The sequence below is a fragment of the Zalophus californianus genome, chromosome 7 (genome assembly GCF_009762305.2).
Source record: "Zalophus californianus isolate mZalCal1 chromosome 7, mZalCal1.pri.v2, whole genome shotgun sequence".
In the NCBI taxonomy this organism is placed as follows: domain Eukaryota; kingdom Metazoa; phylum Chordata; class Mammalia; order Carnivora; family Otariidae; genus Zalophus; species Zalophus californianus.
In genome coordinates, this window is record NC_045601.1 from 130,616,437 (window position 1) to 130,635,209 (window position 18,773).

At 42.4% G+C, this 18,773-nt stretch overlaps 1 protein-coding gene across 3 annotated transcripts in view; it reads right to left on the minus strand.

Moving 5' to 3' along the window:
* Positions 1–18,773, minus strand: part of ELOVL2 (ELOVL fatty acid elongase 2) — a 69,715-nt gene that overhangs the window by 13,951 nt on the left and 36,991 nt on the right. For all 3 annotated transcript variants that reach the window (XM_027603729.2, XM_027603730.2, XM_027603731.1), the window contains exons 2-4: positions 9,603–9,666; positions 4,705–4,892; positions 477–554 (exon numbers count right to left, since the gene is read on the minus strand). In XM_027603729.2, coding sequence (XP_027459530.1) covers positions 477–554; positions 4,705–4,892; positions 9,603–9,666 — 330 coding nt within the window. The remainder of the gene's footprint in view (positions 1–476; positions 555–4,704; positions 4,893–9,602; positions 9,667–18,773) is intronic.

Below are 18,773 nucleotides of genomic sequence, written 5' to 3' on the forward strand. Positions count from 1 at the left end.
GCCTAGTTCCTTCACCCAAAAGGAGACCACTTTGTTAGGTTTTATTCTGCCACTGTTTCTTTTCAAAACCATGAACACACACACACACACACACACACACACACACACACACACACACACACACACACACACACACACACACACACACACACTATCACTTCTTGTACTATACTACAAACACAGTCTGCACGTTGTTTTTGTTTAGAGAATGTCCCAGTAATGGCTCTAGCAGTATAGAGATCTTCCTCCTTCCATTTTGCAAAGGGATCCATTTCTGGATGTGCCATGGTTTATTCAGTCAGTCCCCCACTGCTGGACGTTCGGAAAATATTTTTGTTACCAAGCGTTTCTATTAGAACAGGAGGACTCCCTTTCTTATGTAATCCCAGCCCCATCCTCATATCTGAAAGGAGAAAACCTCCTCTCCTTTTTGAAGAGAAATGGTTGCAGAGGGCAGTCAGCTTCTCAGGACTCACCCGGACATCGGCTTCCCCGGCACTGGCGAGATCTTGACACTGTAAGTTGTAGCCTCCTTCCCAACTGGAGAGAATAAGCTGCCAAAGAAACAAAGGGGGAAAAGTTAACACTAAAATTTGGAAGAGAATGGAATTTCCTATTCATGTTTCTGATGGGCATCTCCTCAAGGTCTGAGTAGGAACAACCCTGCACTTGAATTTCTCAGTCCTGTCCTCAAACACATGTGATCAAAGGATTTCATTCTTGCTGTTGAAGAGATACCAATGGTTGTATTCCTGATTTGGTATAATTTACTTCTATCCTTTACAGTGGCCCAAAGGAACAGAATTTGGCTACAATTTGAGTAACAAAATATTTCATGTAAGGGATCATCAAGTCCTATGTTTCTACAGGTGAAATGTAGAATTACATGCAAACAACCGAGAAAACCCTAAAAATTTTCTTTAAAGATTTATTTACTTATTTGAGAGAGAGAGTGGGGGAAGGGGCAGAGAGAGAGAATCTCAAGCAGGCTCTCATGCTGAGCACAGAGCCTGACATGGGACTTGATCTCATGACCCTGAGATTATGACCTGAGCCGAAATCAAGAGCCACCCAGTATTATTCAATAATTATTTAATATTACTTAATATTTAATTATTAATACTTTGTACTGGCTTATGCTTAATTGATCTCCATAATTTTATGAAGTACGTATTTATTACCATTTTACAGATGTGAAACCAGGGCTCAAAGGTTCTTAAGTCATTTTCTTCATTGTATTTATGCCCCTTGGTAATCAATCATTTGTGTGATTATAAATGATTAATATCTATATCCCTCATGTTGAAAAAACAAAAGGCTCTATAAAGGTCTATGCCTTTTTTGCTCATCTTTGAATCCACGGTTCCTTGACCAATGCCCAGCACATTGAAGGCACTCAATAAATACATATGAGAAAATGAACTTTTAAAATTCTTTGTGGAAAATTCTGCCAAAGAAGTTCTGTCTTTTCTTTCCTGCTATTATTGCAAAAACTTAAAATTCTAGAATATAAAGCATGTATATAAGGCATTTTCCCCCTTCATCAAATTTTATTTAGGGGAAATTTTTTCTTAATTTATGAGAAAATTTTTAACCTTTCCAACTTCAATAACATGGAGCAGGTAGTCATTTACAATTGCTGAATGAAAAATATCTCTGGATATGAAAAGAAACCTATACATCTGACAAGTCTGACAAGGCCTTTGAAATTTGATATTTGTGTATATTGTGAAATGATCACCACGATTAGTTAACATATTACATAAACTAAGCAAAGGCCTACTAATTATGGCTGCTTAACAGAGATGTGTAAAGGTATAGCTCTGTTGAAATACAACACAGAGGGATGGCGTGTTAAAACTGAACATTAGAAACAGCTGAACTACTAAAAAAACCCATTTAGATTGTTTAAAACTACCTGACAATTTAAAATCTAAACAGAATTAAGCAGCTGGAGCTCCTGGGTGGCTCACCCAGTTAAGCGGCCAACTCTTGATTTCAGCTCAGGTCATGATCTCATCAGGGTGGTGGATGGAGGCCTGCTGTCAGGCTCTGCGCTCAACAGGGAGTCGGCGTGAGATTCTCTCTCTCCCGCTGCCCCGCCCCTCTGCAGGCTTTAAAAGAAAGAAAGAAAGAAAGGGAGAGGGAGAGAAGGAGGGAGGGAGGGAGAGAGAGGGAGAGAGAGAGGGGGAGAGAGGGGGAGAGAGGGGAGAGAGGGGGAGAGAGGGGGAGAGAGGGGGAGAGAGGGGGAGAGAGGGGGAGAGAGGGGGAGAGAGGGGGAGAGAGGGGGAGGGGGGAGAGGGAGAGAGAGAGAGAGTGAAAATCCTCTAACGGCTTGCCATTTTATTCAGAATAAAAGGCAAATACTTTCCAAGACCCTCCATGAATCTGCCACCTCTCCACCTCACTGTGGATCGTTCCCTCCTCTGTCCAGGATGTTCTAGCTGCACTGCTTCTTTTTATGGTCTTTGAATACCCCGAGTTTGTTCCTGCCTCGAGGCCTTTATGTTTGCTGCTCCTTCTGCATAAACACACTCTCCCCAAATCTTCATATGCTTGATCTTCATCATTCAGTTTCTGCTCAAATATCACATGCTCAGAGAGGCCTTCCTGCCCCACCACCAGCCCACCACTCACCGCTGTACAAGGGAAAGGCTGTGCTGTAGAATCTAGAAGAGAATCTGACACAGTGTAGGAAATCCACATATTTGTTGAAAGAACATTAACAATTTTAGCAGTAACTTCCTGGCCTATGCAAACATCTGAACTGGGCCTAACAAATTAGCAAGGTTAAATCAACCTATCACTCAACTAGTGGCTATTAAATATACCCCAAAATTGTCCAAGACCTTATGCCTGGCCTGGAGGAGGCTACAGTCTCAGGAAACTAGGAGGCAATCAAAAGTAGCGATTTTGAACCACGAGGTACAGAAGCCTGAGAAGATCAACAGTGGATAAACAATAGATAAAATTCACAGCAGGGAATGGGCTCAGGGCAGATGTCCTCCCTAAAAAGGAGCAGAAACCATTTACTTGTTCAAACACTAACCTTTTGTTCCTGTTCCTTTAATGGTGATTATGATGCACTTTAACATTTATACAGCATTTTTGTTTTTACTAACTCCTACTGTGTACTAGTCTGTGAGCTTTTCAAGTCCAGAAGTCACGTGTTACTCAGCTTCCTATCTCCTTGGCTTTATTAGTACAATTCACAGCACTGAATAGGTGCTCACAGAATGTCGGCCGAACAGAACGGATTAATCCTTTCAGCTCCCTCATGAGTTAAGGAGGACAAGTACCGGATCTCCATTTTAAAGGTAAATTGCCTAAGGGTCAGAAAGCCTAAGTTACTGCTCTCCAATTATAGCGAGAGCAACAGTGACTCCTGAATTCGGGCCTTCTGAATCCAGCAGGTGCTAGAGCTTCTGGTGTAGTGAGATGTTCAGGATGCCCTTCTGACACAGGTGCTGCTTCTGGAAACAATCCAAGGAAGAGAATCTCTCCCTTTGGTTCTTCCCAGAGAAATGAATCCTGTCAGTTGCTAGATCCTGCGAGCTCATCTAGTGAAGGGAAACTTACCTACTTGCAAAGCTAACTAGGGATTCCCCTTTCAGAGTGAGGGAAATTAGGAGAAGCGATGTGAGAGGATTGCAGATTGGCTTTCCTGCCCCCAGAGTCCATCGCCGGTCCTCCAATCACAGGGTGGTAGGCATGGAAAGTAACAGTTAGGAACCATTCTCAGAATGGTGCATACCTGAACAAGGCACAGATTAAACTCTGGGGAGGATCCAGACGTTAGGCAAGGATCTATGTTCTTTTAGAATTCAAGGACCAGGAAGGCAACTACACTTGTGCCATAATCAGACATTTATAACCAAACACGAATGACTTTATCCCGTTCCCTCAGGTTTCCTCATGTTTTTGTCTTCCCTCCCCCTGAGGTTGCTTGCTGGAGCAGTTTAATTTGGCACTTTTTGATTGTCCTTTGCAGTGGACTGAAACAGCCTTTGGTTTACAGGCAGGGCAACTGTTACTTGTTCTTCTTCTTGCAGAATTACTTGAGTTTGGCACGTTGCAAAGGAATGGGTGATGCGTGATGTAATGGGGCAGCCGGAGCTGGGCTGGAATGTCGGCCCGGCCTCCGTGGTCAGTCCTGAGAAACAGCCCCACCACCGCTGTCGCTGTCACAGGGGCCCCAAAGATGCGGGCAGTGGTCTCAAAGGGACTATGTATTTGTATTTCAAACCAACTGCATTCGATACTTAAGTCAACTTAAAAACTACCCTGTCAGTCATTCAACAGCGATCTATTCTCTGGCAAATCACGTACGTTTTCCAAGCCTCAGTATTGACCTTTAAAAGGAGAAAATCAGAACATCTGAACTTTAAAGGCCCATTCAGATCTAAATTGTGATTTTAAATTACAGTGAAAGACTAAGGACTGAAGGGATGAGAAAAATTCAAGTGAGAAAGACTTCCAAGACTTTCAGAAGGAGTAAGAGCAAACACTGGAACAGTTCTGGAGATCTAAAGAGCGGAGTACTGAGAGCGAGCGCAGACCGCTGTGGCAGGCCAGCTCTGCTCGCCGGCATGCTGCCTCCCCGGCCACCAGCTCTGCTCGCCCGTGCACCACCTCCCCGGCCACCAGCTCTGCTCGCCCGCGCGCTGTCTCTCTGGCCACCAGCTCTGCGATGCAAATACTTACCTCAACCAACATATACATGGACAGAAGTGTGATTCCAAGATTGTACAAGGTGAGGACACCCTTGAGGGAAAGAGCAGGTCTGTTCTTCATGTATTTGTTACCCAGCCATATGGAAAGCAGATACAGGACAGTAAGAAAAAAGGTGGGAAGGTAAGAATCCAACAGGAACCATCCTCTGACTCGAGAATCTGAAAAGAAACACATACAGTGAGAATCCTGAAAAGTAGCACTTCTGTTTAGTTATAAAATTTTATCACATATATTTAAAACTTTTTGGGTTTTTTGGTCTTTTTTTTTTTTTAACAGGGGTATGCCTGACATACAACATACGAGTTTCAGGTGTACGGCATGATTCAATATTTGCAAATACATCGCAAAACGATCACCACAGTAGGTCTAGTTAACATCCATCACCTTAGTCACAAAAATGTTTTTTCTTTGATGAGAACTTTTAAGGCCTACTGTCACGTATATTTTATTTGTACATACCCAATACAACAAGAAAGAGTCCGGCATTGACTAAGCTGGATTTGGGTTACAGTTCCGAAGAACCACCCCATGGGGGTGGGAGTAGTTAAGGAAGGTTTTGTGGAGCAGAGAGAGCTTAGGCTGAACCCGGAGTGACAGGGACAAGTAATTAAGGTGGGAGGTAGTAGTTCTATCTTCTTCGTTGAAACAGTTACGATGTTTATTTACTCCAACTCAATAAATAGGAAGTATTCCTATGTCATTTTGTGGGTGAAAACCAGCTCAGAAAGCCACAGTAACTTGCCAAGACCACACAATAGTGGACAGCAGAGTCGGGATCTGAATTCCCGTCTGATGCCCAGCCCATTACACCTGCTGCTGCCTCCTTTGGGGAAGTTTGGAGTAGGCAGGCGAGAAGGGGTATGGATAGTGCATGCTACCTTCATAAAACCCACACTCTGTGGAGCTCACCGACGACTACTATGCGGTAAACCAGGCTGAGCTTAGAGTTCAGCGGAGCCAGAGCCATGGGACTGCACAGCAAGTTGGGGAAGCTCAAGACAGTCAAGGCAAAGCCCCGTTGCTGATGATTCAGACATGTCGGTAGAGAATACAACCGAGGACCTAAACCTGACCATGGACTAGAAGTATAAACAGCCAAGAGGAAGGACCAAGATACACCAAGCGTTCCTTAGTCTGGAGAGTGAAAATGTAAAAATCTAAATAAAATACACAGAATAGTTCTATAATTAGTAACATCTGAAAAGAACTAGAGGCACAAAATGATCTGAGTTCTCTATTCTGATCTTTTTCATTGTTTACATAAAGAAAATAATTTGGCCCACAATTATAAAAAATAGCATGCCGTGGGATGCCTGGGTGGCTCAGCCGGTTAAGCGGCTGCCTTCGGCTCAGGTCATGATCCCGGGTCCTGGGATCCAGCCCCACATCAGGCTCCCTGCTCTGTGGGGAGTCTGCTTCTCCCTCTCCCTCTGCTCCTCCCCCCTGCTTGTGCTCGCTGACAAATAAATTAGTTTAAAAAAATAGCATGCTGTTTTTAATCTCTGTAAATAGAGTTGGAAGGAACAGATTTCTCCAGCAGATCATGCCCTTTTCTTCCTGTCTCTGCTTTTCCCACATCTCTGCCCCTCTTTCTGCTCCACTCTACCTACTCTGTGCACCCCAGCTTCCCTTACTCCACCCCACCGGACAGACAGTATCAAGGAAAGTGCCTTCTCAAGCCCTCACTGTCCCATCTCCTGTTCTGGAAACCCCTCTGGTTGTGACAGAGATAACAAGGTAGGAAAGGGGCTCATCTCAGCGTCCATGTGACTAATAGAGATTAACTTTCATAGAACTAGCTGGTAATCACTAGTCATAAAAGTCTGTGCTATGTGCCTGCCACTTCCTAATGTCCACCTCCATATTTAAATCCTACACAGCCTCTCAAGACCAGATAAACATCCTGCCTTTTGAAGGGAGCCATTTCCTAGTGCTCTTTCATTAACTACAGCTCCTCATCTGCATAACAATTCTCATTTTATTTTTTTTATAAAGATTTTATTTACTTGTCAGAGAGAAAGGGGTGGGGGGTGCGTGGAGACAAGCAGGGGAATGGCAGGCTCAGGGAGAAGCAGGCTCCTCACGTAGCAAGGAGCCCGATGCGGAACTCGATCCCAGGACCCTGGGATCATGACCTGAGCCAAAGGCAGACACTTAACCCACTGAGCCACCAGGCAACCTACAAGTCTCATTTTAGAATTATTATTATGGCTGTAACTGTTATTACAACTAACATTTACAGAGCACTAAGCCTTTTACATGCATTCACGTATTTAATTCTCAGAGCAATCTAATGATGTAGATGATATTTCTAACAGTTTTACTGAGGTATAATTGATATACATGCACATATTTAATGTGTACAATTTGATGTGTTTGGACTTAAGCAAACACCCACGATGCCATTACCACAGTCAAGGTAATAGACACATCCACCATATAGGTGATATTATTATCCCCAGTTAAGGCCTGAGAAAAATTGAGGCACAGAGAGTAAAAAAGTTAAATATTTGCCCTAAACTGCTACCCTACCTCCTGTTACAGTGTTATGGATTGAACTCTGTCCCCCAGAAGGTATGTTCAAGTCCTAACTCCTGAGACCTGTGTGACTGTGACCTTACTTGGAAATAGGGTCTTTGCAGGTATGACCAAGTTAAGATGATGTCATACTAGATCAGGTGGGCTCTAGCCCAGTGACGGGTGCCCTATATAACAAGGGGAGATTTGGACACAGGGACACAGGGAGGAGAAGCCATGTGACGATGAAGGCAGAGACTGAGGAGAGACATCTCCAAACCAAGCAATGCCAAAGATTACTGACACCACCAGAAGCTGGGAGAGAGGCAGGGAACAGGCTGTTCCCTAGAACCTCAGAGGGAACACGGCCCTTCCAACACCTTGATTTCAGACTTATAGCCTCCAGAACTGTGAGACAATAATCATTGTTGCTTTAAGCCATGCAGCTTGTGGTACTTTGTTACTGTCGCCCTAGAAAACCAGTACACATGGTTTACTTTCTTGCTTTCCAGTTGTTTCGGATGGGGTGGTTTGACCTCCCCCGCCCCACAATATATGCTCTGTGAGAGAGGGCCCAGGCCTTCTACTTCTCCTCTGTCTCACTTATGCATCCACTTAGTTCTGAGTCATTAAATATAGATCAACTGGTACAATGGGTCAAGCACATATTACAAAACTAACACAGCACCTAAAGTTGTTTGTTTTGTCATGGTCCTGTAAATGTTCACCACATTGGTCAAGCAGAGTAACTGTCCCAACCAAAAGATAGAAATAAATACTTGTAATAAGATTATCTTTGGGACATAAGTGTTAGCTCTGCATCTGTGTCAGATATCTGCCCCCAACAATATCCCTTAATGGTAATATGGAATAAGTAAATACGCAAGAGACGAGGGAACACCCAGAAGTCTATGAGCTGGCCTGCCAGTCAACTTAAGCTTGTGCCACTTTTAGTAAAGGAAAACAGATTCCCGATGGCCCAGATGCTAGATTCCCTGTCATTGTGGAGGTCACCTGATCCAGTTGTCAACAGTCAATCTTACAATCTCCTCGCTACAAAAGAATTTTCCATAAAACGGACCAGAGCTGAGTAAACTACCGCAAGCCGATCCTTCTGTGACTCCCCATCTGCAGAATTCCAGATCATGGTGATCTTAGTAAACACAAAGCTCAGGTGAACTCGGGTCAGAGAAACCACTGTTTCACTCTCTAGTGGCAGTGTCAAATAGAAAGCCACAGACACCAAGAAACCCCGCATGCCCAAGTTAGAGCACTGTGCCCTCTGCATGAACCGTTCTCCTTCCCACCCACGAGAACTGTGAGGCAGAGACCAGTCATTAAAGCTTATGAGATACAGATATCCTGCCTACCCCAGAGGATCGTCACAAAGATAAACTGGGGGGAAAAAAGGCTATGTAAAAATTTTTACAAGCTCCATACAGGGGCACCTGGCTGGCTCAGTTAGTGGAGCGGGTGATTCTTGATCTCGGGGGTGTGAGTTTGAGCCCCATGTTGGATGCAGGGATTACTTAAAATCTTTTTTTTTTTTTTTTTAAAGCTCTATACAATCACAGTATCATTATATTAAAATTATACAGTCATTAATTTAGGATAGCTTGTAAAGCCTATATAGAGACTGAAGTGGTCTAAATCATCTCTACATGATTCTATTTAAAGATTTTTGAAAGACCGGAAAACCTCCTTTCCCTCCACCCCCTACCCAACAGTGCTGGGGAAATACCCTGTAGAGAACCACAGATTTTCCAGTCTGTGAACCAGCAGGGCTCAAGCGAAAGCATGTTGTTTGGGAAATACTCATTCATCTGCAAGCTGTGTAGGGTGACTACGATGTCCCTGGCGCCCTGACAGGCGCTGGACGGGACGGTGCCCCGCGGTGAGACCCTGGTGACTGGGGACGGTCGAGTGGGCAGGCGCGCAGCCACTCCAGCCACAGCCTGGGCAAAGCCAGCGCGCGCCCCGCTGAGATACGCAAGCGCAGAGACTACGGCTGACTGCGCAGGTGCGGAAGGTGGGCGGGGAGGGGCGGAAGGTGGGCGGGGAGGGGCGGCGGCGAGAGCTGAGGAAGGCGCGGAGGGCAGGACGGCGGCGACTGCGTTGGCAGCCGTGAGGCACCAAAGCAGAGCACCGCACCACGCTCCGTCCCTGCTTGCGGCTCCAGGACTTTCATCCCAGGAAGGTTGAGCAGGAGAACTGAGGCTTTCTGGATGTTCCGGGAGAAGGATATCAAAGGTGAGGGAAGTTAAATCTCTAAATGTTGAGCACCATCCTGTTTCGACACCCAGAAGTGACGAAACCGTCTTCGACGCGAAGTCCTCGAGTCGCTTACTTACCTCGAGGTCCAAACATACTGTCCAAAAGAGCATTGATTTCATCATCAAAGGCCTTTAGATGCTCCTGAAAAGATAAAGAAAAAATGACTGAAGTGGGGTTTTGGGGGAAACTCTCAAAACAGACCACTACCAACAGAACAGTGGCCAGAATCTCCCAGTCCTAGCTTCAGGGATTTCGGCTATAAAGACTTTAGGAAAACGGACGAGTTAAATGCAGCCTCACCCTTCACGAGCTTGTGTGGATTTGGAAGGAAACAATTCCTTTTTCCTTTCTTTAGGCAACAGGAGTTCTGGAAAACAGGCTTGGTACCTTTAAACACTGAAGGGTTATTGGCCTTAATTTCATTTCCCCCTAAAATGCTTTGAGGCATAAGCTTTCCCATAAGCAACGTCTATTGTTGCCATTAACAGAAGTTGTGTGCAAACAACAGGGAGGGTCTATACCTACAGGATATAATGTAATTGTTAAATGAAAATTCAACTGAGTTGTATTTTACAAAGCTGAATCTAAAGCTTTAATTAAAGGGGACTTATTTTTCATAACCTTCATATTTTGTTTTCAAAACGTTTCTATACATGAATATATATTTAATATCACAGTAAGCAGTGTCACTAGGGTATATCAGATTATTACTGCCACTTTAAGTGGATTTGGGTTGGGATAGGAGAATTTCTGCTAAGAATCTTATGGTTGCAGTGTTCCTAGGAAAGGGATCTTTGAAGAGGAGTTTGGGGCCAGTGGATTGGTGAGCTGAGTGTGACAGCCCCCAGGACGTTCATCTAGAACATTCTGTATAATCAACAGTGGGAGTGCAGTCAAAGCATCTCATTCTCAAAGAAAGTATAAGTGCCAAAGAGGAGAACTGAGTTACTGGCATCTGAAAAGGATCTGTACTTTTGGTGATTGGCACCTACCATTTAGACCTATTTCTTTTTTTTTTTTTTTAAGATTTTATTTATTTATTTGACAGAGAAAGAGACAGCAAGAGAGGAAACACAAGTAGGGGGAGCGGGAGAGGGAGAAGCAGGCTTCTCACCATGCAGGGCTCGATCCCAGGACCCTGGGATCATGACCGAGCCGAAGGCAGACACTTAACGACTGAGCCACCCAGGTGCCCCCATTTAGAACTATTTCTTGTTTGTGACTTTGATCCTGAGAAAATTTCAAGGAAACTTAGATCTTTGGGGACTTTAGGAAGCTTGAGAGAGTGGATGAGGATTAGTGGCTGACATTTGTTAGCACCTACACCTGCTGGCCATGTATTAGGACCTTTATTATTTTGTTGTAGCTCTATAAAAAGTATCTGGGCTAAACCAAGCATGGAAGTTTTTATCCAGTGTTTTGGTTTCTATGAAGGACATCTTGGGAGACCTCTAGACTTGAGAAAGGTCACCTACCTCACATGTCAGTGTGACAGAGTAAGTTTGTGTTGCCATTAGAAAAGAGCAGATCAATCCTAAGGCCTCTCATTCTTGAGCAAAGAATGTTAACCTCACTGATGAACCCATCCTCATAACAAATTACCAATGAAATCTTCCTTTCATTGCCACATCCACCCACACACCCACACATGTTTAAACTTTTTCAGTCTGTCTGCTATGGTCCAAAATCCATTTTCTCACATCTGTAGGTCTAAGAAAACTCTAAAGGTTACAAAGCTTGTATTAGTTCTATAATATTGCAGAAATTTAGTCACAGTGGAAGACCAGAAATAAAAGAGAGGGGAAGATATGGAGAGAGAGCAGAGTGGAAAAACTGAATAACAGAGGGCATTCCACACCATTACCCTGGTAACAAAACCAGAGGACACTATAAAAACAGAACAAAATAACACAACAACAACAAAAAACCCCAGAGGCTAGTATCTGATGAACATAGACACAAAAATCCTCAATGGAATATTAGCAATCGATTCCAACAACACGTTAAAAAGGATCAAGTGGGGTTTATTCCAGAGATGCACGGGTGGTTCAATATTTGCAAATCAATCTGATATATCCCATTAACGAGGAAGAATAAAAACCATATGATCATCTCAATAGGTGTCGAAAAAGCATTTGACAAAATACAACATCCATTCATGAAGAAGGCTCTCAACAAAGTGGGTTCAGAGGGTCCATACCTTAACATAATAGGGGCTGTATCTGAAAACCCCCCTAGGAGCTAACATCATACTTGGCAGTGAAAAGCTGAAAGCTTTTCCTCTAAGATCAGGAACAAGACAAAGATGTGCACTCTCACCACATTTATTCAGTATGGTTCTGTGAAGTTGTAGCTGCAGGAATCAGGCAAGAAAAAGCAGCAAAAGGCATCCAAATTGGTAAGGAAGAAGTAAAACTGTCACTATTTGCAGATGACATGATGCTACAGATGGAAAATCCTAAAGACGCCACCAAAATCTATTAAAATGGATAAATAAATCCAGTAAAGTTGCAAGATACAAAATTAACATACAGAAATCTGTTGCATTTCTATACACTAATAACGAAGTAGCAGAAAGAGAAATCTAAAAAACAATCCCATTTACAGTTGCACCAAAAAGAATAAAATACCTAGAAATAAATTTAACCAAGGAGGTGAAAAGACCTATACTCTGAAAACTTTAATAAGACAACTGATGAAAGTTGGTAAGACACTGATAAACTGGTGACACAAACAAATGGAAAGATACACCATGTTCGTGGATTAGGAGAATTAATAGTGTTAAAATGTCTATACTACCCAGAGCAATCTATAGATCAATGCAATCACGATCAAAATACCTTTAGTGTTTTTCACAGAAATAGAATAAATACTGAAATTTGTATGGAACCACAAAAGACCTCAAACAGCCAAAGTAATTTTAAGAACAAAGCTAGAGAAAACTAAACTCAAAATGGATTAAAGACCTAAATGTGAGACCTGAAATCATAAAACTCCTAAAAGAAAACACAGGCAGTAATCTCTTGGGCATTGCCCTTAGCAATATATTTATGGATGTGTCTCCTTAGGCAAGGGAAACAAAGCAAACTAAACTACTGGGACTATACTAAAATAAAAAGATTTTGCACAGCAAAAGAAACCATCAACAAAACAAAAAGACAATCTACTGAATGGGAGAAGATATTTTCAAATGATATATCTAGTAAGGAGTTAATACCCAAAATATATGAAGAATTCATACAACTCCCTACCCAAAAACAAATACTCCAATTTAAAAATGGGCAGAGGATGTCAATAGACATTATTCCAAAGAAGATATACAGATGGCCAAAAGACACGTGAAAAGATGTTCAACATCACTGTCAGGGAAAACCAACTGAAAACATAAGGAGATATCACCTCACACCTGTCAGATGGCTAGTATCAAAAAGACAAGAAATAACAAGTTTTGGTAAGGATGTGGAGAAAAGGGAACCCTCATGCACTGTTCATGGGAAATTAAATTGGTGCAACGACTGTGGAAAACAGTATGGAGATTCCCCCCCAAGTTAAAACTGAAATAGCACAGGATCCAGTAATCCCATTACTGGGCATCTACCCAAAGAAAACAAAAACACTAATTTGAAAAGATACATGCACCCCTATGTTTATTGCAGTATTATTTACAATAGCCAAGTTATGGAAGCAACCCAACTGTTCATCAACACATGAGTGGATCAAGAAGATGTGGTGTATATATGCAATGGATTATCATGCAGCCATAAAACAGAGATCGTGTCATCTGCGACAACATGGATGGACCTAGAGGATATTATGCTAAGTGAAAGAAGTCTGACAGAGAAAGACAAATACCATATAATTTCACTTGTATGTGGAATCTAAAACACAAAAAAAGAAAATGGACTTCTTAAATACAGAGAACAAACTGGTGGTTGCCAGAGGGAAGGCAGGTGGGGGGATGGGCAAAATATACAGGATAAAGAGGTACAAACTCCCAGTTATAAAAGAAATAAGTCACAGGGATGAAAAGTACAGCATAGGGGATACAGTCAATAATATTGTAATAACGTTGTATGGTGACAGATGGTGACTACATTTATCATGGTTAGCACTGAGTAATGTATAGAATTGAATCAATACATTGTACACTCATATAACATTGTATCTAAATTATACTTCAATAAATAAAATAGAAGGGACATTCCAGTCTTTCAGTTATTAATGTATTGATTCATTAACCAATTTTCTGAACATTACTATGTGCCAGCACTATGTTAGATGCTGAAATACGAAGTCCAATGAGACATGGTACTCATCTTTACACAGGATACTGACAAGTAAATCAATAATTACAATATTAATGTCTTAAATATGAGAGAAGCTTCAGGCATGTACTGTTAAGAACAGAGAGGAAGAAAATAGTCAGCCATAGGACAAAAGGGACTCAGAAGCTTACAAATTGTGAAAGTGACACATACAGAGAAAGGCAAACAGCAAATGACTGAGTAGGAAGAGATACACAGAACTGCCACAATGACAGAGGACCCTGCTGTGGGGGGCTTAAGGTGAGTTTTTAAAGATGGTTATTTGGACAGATGAAAAGAGGGCAACAGAACTGCCCTTACACCTCGGCAAGAGGAATGTTGTCCTGAACCCCATACTAGCCATGCCGTGGCTGTGCAGCTCTACACAGGAAATCCTAGGAACCAAGGAAGACGCCCATCCATGGCCATGGCTTCCTCTCCAGACTGTGATCCAAATTCCCCAGGCCACATAATTCTCTGCCAAACAATTCTCCATCCCCACCTCTAGAACAACTTCAGGGATTTCCTCTTGCCCGCAGAGTAAAGTCCATGTTCCAGGTCTTTAGTTTTATTTATTTTATTGAAGTACAAGTGACACACAATGTTACATTGGTTTCAGGCATACGACATAGTGATCTGACAACTCTGTAAGCTATGCTGTGCTCCCCACAAGTGCAGCTACCATCTGTCCCCATACAGTGCTGTTACAATGTCACTGTAATGCTACGTGTCCATGCTGTTACAGGACCACTGACAATATTCCGTGTGTGCTATCTTTCAAGCCCATGACTTCTTCGTTCCAGAACCGGAAGCTTGTATCTCCTACTCCCCTTCATCCATTTGGCCCTTCCCCTCCCCCACCTCCCCTCTGGCAACCATCAGTTTGTTCTCTGTGGTTCTGTTTCTGCTTTTGTTTTTTAGATTCCACATCTAAGTGAAATCATATGGTATTTGTCTTTCTCTGTCAGACTTCTTTCACTTAGCATAACACCCTCTAGGTCTATCCATGTTGTCACAAATGGCAAGATCTCATTTTTTATGGCTGAATAGTATTCCACTGTAGATATATACCACATCTTCTTTATCCATTCAGACATTGATGGACACTTGGGCTGCTTCCATATCTTGGCCATTGTTAATAGTGGTGCAATAAGCAGAGGGGTGCATATATCTTTTTGAATTAGTGTTTTTGTTTTCTTTGGGTAACCACCCAGTGGAATATTCCATGCCTAAGTTTAATTTATGGCTGTGTATAACAATGGCTGAAGGATAGAAAGATCAGAAGCAAGTGGAGCTTTATTTGTGTATCCCTGCTTGCTTACCACAGCTACTAAGAATGTAAAATGGAGCAACCACGTTGAAAAATAGTTTAGCAGTTTGGTAAAAACATCAATATTCACCTACCATATGATCCAGCATACTACTTCTAGGTGTATTTACCCAAGAAAAAGTAAAGCATGTATGCTTGCAAAGACTTTTATACAAATATTCATGGAAGCTTTATTTTTAATAGCTAAAAAAATGGAAACCTTCCAAATGTCCATCAACAGGTGAATGGATAAATTGTGGCGTATCTGTACAATGAAATACTACTCAACAAAATAAAAGAACTATTGCTTGGCAGGGAGTCTGCTTCTCCCTCTGACCCTCCCCCCTCTCATGTGCTCTCTCTCTCTCTCAAATAAATAAAATCTTTAAAAAAAAAAAGAACTATTGATGCACACACAACACGGATCTCAAAATTACGAAGAAGCTAGACTGAGAGAGAACACACTGTGTTTCCATTTACATGAAATTCTAGGAAATATAAACATATGTGACAGAAAGCAAATCAGTGGTTGCTTGGGGACTGCAAGGTCGAACAGTATATCCTTCAAAAATGAAGGTGAAATAAGACCATTTTCATGTGATGCCACAGTGAGAGAGTTTGTAGCCAGCAGAAGTGTGCTACAATGTAAACTGAAGATGTTCTTTGTGCCAAGGGAAATGATTCTATACAGAAAGGATTTACAGAAAAGCATCAAGAGCACCAGAAACAGATCTTTCTAATGGACGAGCCAGAACTCAGAGCAAGCTAGCCTCCACCCACCTCGTGACATGCACTGTACCTGCCATCCTCACTCCTCACACCATGCTCATCTCTACCAGAGGGGCAGGGCTGCACAACACCCAGATGATGTCCTGCCCCTGCTCCTTGTTCTACTGCCACTAGGAAGACCACCACTTGGAGGCAGTGGTGACCCATCCGAGGCAAACCCACTGGGCTGACTCCTTACACAAAGCTGAGATGGTCTTCCTGGCTCTGTGCCATGCAGCTCGCAGTGCTGGTCGACAGGCTGGCCAGGCGCTCCGGCCTCAGCTACCTTTTTCTGAGAGTACTTGGAAACAGGAGAGCCATGAAAAGCATACCTACTTTTTAAGCCAGCACAGTGCTGACTGGGCCTCGCACCCCCTCCCAGCTATGCTGGCTGGAGCTCAGCTCCTTCCTCCCTTTCCCTTCCTCTCTTCCCTCCCTCATGCCTTCACTCCTTCTTCTTCATGCCCCTTCCTTTATTTATGTTTTAGGCGTTTTGGGGGTTTTAGCATTTATCAATCACGGGCATTGTATTGTATAATGCGGTGATTCAAGATCTTGGTGTTTGTCCTATTTTGTTGATACAGTTTATAGAACATTTTAAGGACACTTATTTGATCAGAATAGTTATTTCCCACCACCAACTCTTTCCTCACTTCTTTTTAAAATGAGCAAAAGTCATTACGGTCATAAGACAGACTGTTGAGTTTGTAAGACGACACGGTATCCAAATCTTTGCCTTAAAAAAAAATTTTTTTTTTCAGAGAAAACGAAATCCGAAGCATTCGATAATGGCAGGTCAGGAAATGGGATCCAACCAGCTCAGGAATACATCCTTCTTAGACTAACCAGATACAACTCTGAAACCTTCCTGGGACCCTCAGGGTCAAGGCTGAGTTGTACAGAACTGAGAGGGAGATGGCATCTCCTTCCAGAGGACAAGGGACACAAAGCGGAGTACAGTCTCACAGTGACACCTCTGTTTTGTTCCCAAGGCTCCAGATGGCTGCCTAACGTTGACCCTTCTTTTGGTGACCCCTGAGGGATGGTTCTTAGCCAGTCTCTCATGTGTCTGAAGAGAATTGGAATGTGTTTACATTTGTGAACCAAACTAGAAAGTTTAGAGAATGGCTAGAAGTAGACATATGAAATTCTCTGGCTTTCGTGCAGCTGACTTCCCATAAGGTGTACTTATGCGTATTTTACACGAATTTGCAAACCCACTCACCATCTACCTCCCAGCACGGTGCCCTGGAGGGAGCGGCTGAGGACACAAAATAGGTAGGGAATTCTCACTCATTTAGAGGAACTCTGAATTGTTATTGTCTGTCTTACAGAGTAATTTTCACGAGACTGAAACCATCTAGGTCAGGTATTGAAGCATCTGGGGGGACGTATTTTGTTACCACAACTGAAAAGAAATATAAATGAACCATAACAATGAGTAATGATAACAGCACCTGTTTACCAAACACCGGTATGCTAGGCATGGGATATATATTATCTAGGATTTTCACAACAGTCCTGCAAGTTGCATATTTTTCACAGTTTACAGACGTGGAAATTGAGACCGTGAGCTCATGACTGGCTGCTGTGTGAAGTGTGAACGAAGTTCAGTAACAATCGGTGTCTTTTATCCCTTCCGAGTGAAAGGTTTCAGAGCTGGGGTGGCAGAGGTAGGGCTCTTTGTAGAGCTCCCACTTACGTTTCCTAAGCTGCAGCACATCTCAGAACAGTAAGGGGACCAAAAAAAGAGGGGATGATTTTAGCTACATCCTGGGGAGCCCTGAGGCTGCAGGGCAGCTTCCCTCAATTAAGGAGATGAAAGGTTTATTTAGAACAGATCACTGCAGTTTTGTTTGCTACATTCTGTTTTCCCCCACATGGCTCTTTATCTCATTTCACTCAGTGTCTGGTCAAAGGGAAACTCCTCCTCCAGCGCTTTCCGGATCCATCTCTCATGGGCCTAATTACAAAGGGAAGAGGAAAGCGTTTGCCTTGTGGTGTCCTGATCTGTGATGCAGAATCTCTGTCTCTTTACCTGCTCTGTTTTTCCTGGATAGCACTTATTATACAAACTTTCACTGGCTAGTTTATTGTCTGGCCCTTCCAATAGGTCTCCAATAGGCCACTTTATCCCCAGTTCTAAGAACAATGCCTGGTGCATAGCTACTGCGTAATAATTAGTGAATGAATTAATGAAACTCTCATTGTTCTCAATCTTTACAGGATTCACTTGATACTTATATTTTATATTACTTTGCATTCCTACCTAGATTTTCATATGTGTGATGTGGTTTCCAGTACATTGCATAAGATCCTTAACCCTCTTAACACCGGATATGTCATCAGGGTGTACTAGACCCAATTTTTTGAATTTCTTTTTCAGACGATTCTTTCTTCCAAAAAACAAAGAAAAAAAACCTGTATATTTTTAAAGTAGAATAAAACTCATTCTATTTTGCATTTAACATGAGTCCTGTGGACTCTTTTATAAATCTAAGATACGTTGTGGGATCTTAGTGATTTTATATTTTCTATATTTTAAAACATCTTGTTATTTAATCATCCCAGAAATTATCTCATTACTACTCAGGCATTTAAATTTGTGCTAAGAAAAGAAAAAGAACTATGAAAATGTAAGAATGACGGAACTGCCTAGAAGGACAATGAAATAATCACAAGTCATCACTAATGCACTGTCCTTCATTTTTATTATTCTATCCAAGGAAAGGCATCGTGCTTTAAGATAATATAAAAGAAATTTAGTGGCCCCTTTATAGCTTTTTAAAGCTCTCACTGAACACACTTGAAGGTTCCAGAATTTTTCATGCTCTTAAACTTTAATTATCATACAAATTGCCTGAGGA